Source organism: Morone saxatilis, unplaced genomic scaffold, assembly GCF_004916995.1.
Source record: "Morone saxatilis isolate NCDOM2014 unplaced genomic scaffold, NCSU_SB_2.0 Contig2, whole genome shotgun sequence".
In the NCBI taxonomy this organism is placed as follows: Eukaryota; Metazoa; Chordata; class Actinopteri; family Moronidae; genus Morone; species Morone saxatilis.
In genome coordinates this window covers 3,266,337-3,273,909 of record NW_023339762.1, presented here as the reverse complement: position 1 = coordinate 3,273,909, position 7,573 = coordinate 3,266,337, and the positions used below count along the sequence as shown (strand labels likewise).

Sequence of the window (7,573 nt, the reverse complement as noted above, 5' to 3'; positions counted from 1 at the left end):
TCCCCTAACTGTTATTCCAGCGCCATCATTAGGTCAGAATGTCAATTTGTCCAAATACCTGCAAAATGTTTTTAAACGTCTTTAGCTTGTACTTTGTGTTTAGCGCTTATTAGCAAATGTTAGTATGCAAAAGCACTAAAGTGGTGAAAATGGGAAACATTACCTGCCATACATCAGCATGTTAGCATTGTCATTGTGAGCTGTGTTGCCATGCTCACAGAGCCACTAGCATGACTGTAGACTCTTAGTCTTGTTTCATATTTGGTTGCCTCAGTTTAATAATAATAATAATAATAATAATAATAATAATAATAATAAAGTACCTTTTCACCTGCTCCATCTCTGGCCTCTCATCCCTTCTCTTTTCATAAACATCATTTATAGTAGAATGAGCTACCACATTAGCATCGTTCTTTTTCTGACCATTACGTCCCTTTGTTATAAAATAAAATATGCATATTATTCTCTGACAGACAATGAAAGAAAAAAATCATTAGATAAAATTACATTCCTCATAATTCTGCACTGGCTATAAATCTCTCATTACTGTTTGTTTGCCTACCATCTGGCTTGAACACAATGTTTGTGGTGATGTCATTTAATCTGGTGCTCTGGGGCCGAACAATCATCTAATTTAGTCGTAAAATTCAAACCTAAAATATCTGTTTTGTTTTTCAGATAATCTTGTTTTTTATTGGCCATTTAAAGTGTGATGGTAAACCTTGGAAATAACTGTCACATTAGAGATTTTAAAGGTGATAATGAAGATACAGACCATAATTAAACTTAATTATTGTATTACGGTAAATTATAACAAATGAGTTCCCACACAACTTGCAACATCCACCACCCCTCTACTGACTTTGTACTATTTTCCTCCCGCTTTACTTTTCATTGTCTCTCCTTTAGTGTCCATATCTCCTGTACCCAGTCCTGTCTCTCTCTGTCTCCCCCTCTATACCCTCTCCTACTCACTCCCTATACACACTGTGTCTTAGTGCCCTCCACCAGTCCTATCTCTTTCTCTTTTGTTTACCTCCTCCTTCACAATAGTCAATTCCCATAAACCTCCCTGGGCTGTCCCTCCTCCCCTGTGTTCTCATTTTCTTTTCTGCACTCCCTCTCCTTCTATATGCCTCTTTTCATTCATTCATTTATCCTCATTGACACACTGACACCCTCGCTCAGCTAGAGGGGTTGACACATCATTTGTTTACTTCACACTGACAAGGCTGGCTTCAATAAAGTCTCTGCTATAGTTTTTTTCCCCTTCTCTTTCAGCCATTTTAAAATTCCCAAATGCATTCAGACTGAGGATCACACCGTGGGTCCCTTTTGCTTGTGTTGATCATTCTATTGACATGATAAGCATTTCAGATTTTTTTCTTCCCATTTAAACAAAAATCAAAATGTCTTTCTCTAAGCAATCATTAGACAACATCTTGTAAGTAACCCTACCACACGCATATTAAGGGTTTGGCACATCCAGTCTAGAAATTTGCTGTCAATTTCCCTCAGAGACACACATGTATATCATATCATGCTCTCCACTGGGCTGTGTACACATACACAGAACATTGGCTTTGGTACTGTTGAGATTTAAAATGCCTCAGAAAGTAATCCCATGGTACAAAACATGGAAAACAAGTGCACAAACAAATAAAAAAATAATCCAGGTATGGCCAGGTTTACAGACCACTGCATGCTAAAGAAAATAGAAGAAAGCTTAAGTATAGCTAGACCAATAACAGAATTTGCCAGACTGATACCGTTACTGATGGACTGTGATAACAAAAATCTGATAACAATATATCCATTTTTTTTTTTTAAACTTGAACACTTAAAAAAAACAATCTTGATGTATGCACCAATTTTCTTGTTACTTACTTTTTGACATATACACCAATATATGTCTGTAAATGTTAATAATGGCCAGTATATTGGCTCGGCCAATCATTTTTTTTTATTTTATTTAAACACTTAATGGATTATAAAAAAAAGTTTGTGATTTATTTTCTTTTGACCAGCTAATGAATTATTTATCTAATTGTCCAGCTCTAGTTAAAATATTTGCATTGTTTCCTTCCAGCATCATAGCTCTCTCCATTCATAGCTGTTTTGACGAGGGTGATATCACATAAAGACATGACCACTCAAACAGGAACAGATCAAAAACCTGGCAGGCTTCTTAATTCAATTCAGATTTATTTGTATAGCGATAATTCATAACAGAAGTTATCTCAGGACACTTTTAAAATAAAGCAGGTGTAGACCGAACTCCTTTATAACATTATTTACAGAGACCCAACAGTTCAAAGTAAGAAGTACCAAAGTTGTGGTAAATAAGCCCACCTTTTTTCATACAATAATTGATCGTGCTATATAAAATGTCTACCATAAGGGACTGCTTAGTGTCATTCCGCGACAGTGTGTTTTAGCCTTTAGTCTTCCATTAAGAGAAAAGGCTAGATGTACCTTGAGTGTGATCACCTATCAACTTGTAGGGATTCAGTGCTTAAGGGGTCACGTCTTCATCCGACTTGCTAACTTGAGTTGATCAAATTGGTGTTAAACTGATGTTTCTATATGAGTTTAGTTTTAGCATGTGTTTAAGTACAAAGGTGTAAAGATCATTTCTTCATTATGATTCATATCCGAGCCATCACAACCATTAAAAATCAGTGTCATTTAAATACAGTGTACAGTGTACAGTGTTCGTAATGCAGTGTGCTAACCAATGGTTTACTGTGTGTTGGATTTTGATCAGTAGCACATCACCATCTGTGAATTACTTGCTGGGACAGGAAACCTGTACACATCATTCATTCTTCTTCTCCCACGATTACTCTTTTCATTTTCTCCCAAGCGCTCTATCTATTGCTTGTCTACAACCATTTATCATTATATACTGGGATTATACTTGAGCTTAACCAGGTGATCCATCTTCAATTACATGTCACTCTTTTATCACCTTCTCTCCCTTCTCTCTCTGTCTTCTCTTCCTCATCAGTTTCTCTGATCCTCCATCATTCTCACCTCACATTAATGTTGAATTATATGCACCTGCATGTCCACACTTTGATTAATACAGAAACGGGGTTAAAGGATAGGTTCACAGGTTTTCAGTGACTTAAAACAATACTGCGGTAGCTGTGTGACCATGGAAGCAGTTTTCTTTGTGTAACAATTACTCCTGTTCAGACTGGCCATTAAGAGGTTCCTTCTAATGCTATTCCAATGTCAGTGATGGGGGACAAAATCCACAGACAATGCTCTTCGCTGTAATTTAATAACAAAAAAAGTAAAGAAAATATAAATATACGCGTACACTGTACGAGCTGCCCTCTCTTGATATGTAATGTCTCCACCTAGTGGTAAAGTAGCAGAGTTAGAAATAGGAAGTCAGCAGCTATTAGTTCTTTTGCACAGGGCGTAGGATATATATGCCTCTAAGTATGAGCACACATGTCATTTTATGTTAATCATGTGAAGTAACAGGGATCGTTTGTTAAGATAATATTACAATGCTCATTTTAATTAGCGTGTTAACGGAAATTCCCATTATGTGTTGTTAGCATCAAGTTAAAAGACTAAACTTAAGTTCTTCAATTCAGGAATAACAAAATGTTGAATGTTTCCAGTATTTATATACCTGTCTCTTCATGCTTTTCCTTCATCCAGTTCCAGGTAGCATTCAAATGTTGTTCAGCTCTTATTTTTAGGTTGTGAAATTGGCACTAATTTCAAATGACTCCCCTCTTTGTTCCCACCCTGTCTCTATGCTCCAACCCCACTTCCCACTGCAGGGCCCAGTACACCGTGTTGGTCCCTGCCCTGTGGAATACCGAGGTCCAAGACTGGGAGCTTAAATGTATGAACAGTCTGGTGTTGGACGAGAGCCACCACGGACCCAAAGCAGGTAACACACACACACACACACCACACACAAGCATCCACGCACAGCACACACACACACACACACACACACACACACACACAACACACACACACACACAAAGCAGTGGTTCTCAAGCAGAAGCTAATAATGCAGAGGTGCACTAGGGACCACTCGGCACACAGTCGCTCAAACTCTGGTAACTCTTTCAGCCTACACTTAACCTTCAGGGGCACACATGCTGATCTTGTTACACGCATACACACACAGTTTTGTTCTTCAGTCTTAATGTCAGTGTGCATCGTGGTAGGACCTTGGGGAAAACATCTCCTGCTTTTTCCTGAGAACACTGTTACAGAAGGAGGAAACAGTCGCCCCTTGTTCACCTCCTTCCTTTACTTTCTTCTGTTTATAACTTGTAAAATATTAAACTGCCTGGTAGTATGCTTGCTTTTACATTAACATGATATTTATTCTTTAGTAAGCATCTTTTCATACAAGCTTTTCATTTTTACACTGTTCATGATTGTGAGCTGTTTGTGGGAAACAAACATTTTAATGCTGATATTTCCTAAACAAGCCACCAATCAAGAAGTGGGCAATAGTTCTCTGTTTCTGTGCAGGCATCTTAGTGCCTAATCAGTGTCAAACATGTTGAGTTTGTTTTATTTCATTCTGGCTCAACAACAATAGGTGGCATCAGTTGAAAACCTCCAAAAGACTATAGCTTTGTCCACTCTGTCATCAGTGCCAGGTCAGCTTCACCCTGCTCTGGTGACAAAGTTCATGTAACAGGCTGCTTGTATGTGTATGTGTCCGGGCCTACTATCACTTGTCGGATCAAAGGAGCTTTTATCTTTTGAAGGTTGTTCAGATATCAGCTGCACAAGATCTGGAAACCCCTCAGCACTGGAGTCTCGTCTTTACAAAAGACAGACAGATTGGAATGTAAACCTGATGTGCATGCATGTGTTCATGGCTGTAAGTGTGCAGACATGCTTGTGTCTGCGTGAGCATCCTGACACACTCAGAAAGGCTACAGGGATGAGTCACAGGTTGGTGGCTGCAGGGCTGTGTTTGTCAATGCAGTTTAGAAGGCAGAAATAAGAGGGCCAAGGAAAAGAGACGTGTGTGTGTGTGTGTGTGTGTGAGAGGGAGGGAGGGAGAGAGCATGAAAGAATGAGTTGTGTAAGTGAGAGAGTATTTGCGAAAAGGGAAGAAGAATCTGAGAGAGCATGAGAGGTTTCCTTTCAGGGCAATTGGAAGCTACAAAGCATGTTTTACGGTGGGGATAATCCATCACCCTGTGTATGTGTGCCCACCTGTGTGTGTGTGTGTGTGTGTGTGTGTGCGCGTGTGTGAGTCATCCTTATTTGCTGGCCTGTCAGACTGTCTAGCCCTCAAGGTAGCAGGGGAAACGAGCTGATTCATTTGATGCCTCTCCGACACAATCCAGCATTCCTGTATTTTCTCTCTCACACACACTTTCACTCACTCTCTCTCTCACTGACACCCAGCACTGTCATGGTGTTGTTACAAATCTTAGGGCATGTGTGTTTCACACTCCCATTAACCTCGACTTCTAAAACCAAAGGCATGTTGTTAGAAGCTAATTGGAACGCTGTGCACTGTAATAGCTTCTGGAAAACATTTCTGTTCGTGTGGCATGTAGGGACACTCATAGGTTGTGAAGATACAAGGTGTCGTATATTGTGAAGACTGTAAAGCCCTTTGAGGCTAACTTGTCATTTTCAGCTATCAAAATACAATTGACTTTACCTGGACAGAACCACTGTAGGGAGATTTGGACAAGGCACAAAGTCCTTTCAATTTTTAATAAAAAAAATTTTTGGTCAAACAACATATTTTTATTATTGATATGCCACACTTTTGATTATGGGTGGGCAATATAGAATCTTGTATCATTTTCTATCACGAAAGTAAAATTTTCTGCAAATAAAAAGGTGGTGGTGTTATTTTTTTAGCAGGTTATTTTTGGGGCTTTTTATTGCCGTTTATGATAGTGACAACCAAAGACAGACAGGAAAGGGGGGCAAAGAGAGGGGATGACACGCAAAGGGCCACAGGTCGGATTCGACCCCAGCCACAGTATATGGGTCGCCAGCTCTACCCACTGAGCTAACCGGGCGCCCCAGTGGTGGTATTTTATATGTGACTGTAGAAAAGCACAAGTGTATAATAATGAAATGAATGATGGCTAAAATGAACATGCTGTGTGTGAAGAATGTGTTGACTCTGATCTCAGGTCCTGTTGCATCAGTTTTTATTTATCCTTTTTAAATTTTTTAAATTTAAAAACTGGCAATAAGTGTGAAAATGTTACAGGAATGCAATCCTACATTTGTGGATTTCTCTTTAAATAGATCAGAGCTGTCATTAATGTTACTAATAACACCTGTGCTTTTCCTACTATGTGAAGTCACATTTTCTGCTGTGAAAAAGATTTATTACGGAATGACTGATAAAATAACCACTCAGGAATGTCTGTTTGGCTAATTCAGTGAGATACCTAACCATTGCAGGTACTTCATCACGTTAATCAGCTTTAGGTTTCATGTGGTGCGTTGCCCTAGCAAGAGTAGGTGTTGTGAAAGATATTGTTGTAGAGGGTTTCAGCTGTGACAGTAGGGTCCCTGGGGCCCATCCAACAACAGGCTGAGTCAGCAATAAAGGGCAGTGTTGAAGTGACTTCAGGTTATGCTGAGTCAGGCTGAGAAGCTTTGAGAGCAGGTATATGTGTCCTTCTGTCCTTCGACGGGCTACTTTCCTATTGTATTCCCCTTGTTTTCCTCTCCCCACCTCTTCTTCTCCTTTCCCCTACCCCCCTCCCTGACCTATCCTTTCTACATTATTCCCCCTTTTATTCATTTCTCTTTCACCCCCTTTTCACCCTTTCCTCCTTTCCTGCCCTTAATTGTTTCCTCCTCTTCTCCTTTCATTCTTTCCGTTCCCTCTTCTGCCCTCTCTCATGTCTCCTTTTTTCCGTCTGGTGTAGTAGCAGATGCCAGAGTCCTGTTCTCCTCAGCAGGCTCCCATGATACCTACCTACTTCCTGTCCGCCTGCTGCTGGAGCCGTAGTGCAGTGACTCAGCATTCATCTTATTCAGTGCCCCCAAACAACCTCCTGCAGCCAGCGCTGCTTTTATACTTCCATAGATTTTTATGATGGTATATAATATAATATTATGCATGTGCTTTTTGTAGGATTTTGTGCAGTGTCACTTATTGATAAATTGAACCACCAAGGATGACTGTGTGTGTGTGTGTGTGTGTGTGTGTGTGTGTGTGTGTGTGAGATGAATTTGAAAGAAATAATTGTCTGTTTTTCTACATTTTATCACAGCTGCATACATTGCCGATAAAACGTAGGCTTTTTTTATGCTGACACTTTGACAAGAGAAAAAAAAATCTTTGAAGTCTGTGTCCAATCCGGTTAAAAAGAATTTTAGCCGAAATTCCCTCATTGTATGTAATGTTTTGCTTGACATGTACTGTATGTGTGTGCTTCCTTACTCTTGCCGTCAGTGAACTATGCCCATCTGTTCTCTAAATCTCTTTTATCCCCTTGTTCACACCATTTTTGACCTCACTGTCCATCTGTTATTTGGCTCCAGCAGACTCACTGCAGTAGTTTATGTATATTTATATATGTGTGTG

The 7,573-nt window shown here is 39.7% G+C and overlaps 1 protein-coding gene across 1 annotated transcript in view; it reads left to right on the top strand.

Annotated features, from left to right (window-relative positions):
* Positions 1 to 7,573, top strand: part of si:ch211-266k8.4 — a 58,065-nt gene that overhangs the window by 10,473 nt on the left and 40,019 nt on the right. The window contains exon 10 of the mRNA XM_035664429.1: positions 3,807 to 3,919. Coding sequence (XP_035520322.1) covers positions 3,807 to 3,919 — 113 coding nt within the window. The remainder of the gene's footprint in view (positions 1 to 3,806; positions 3,920 to 7,573) is intronic.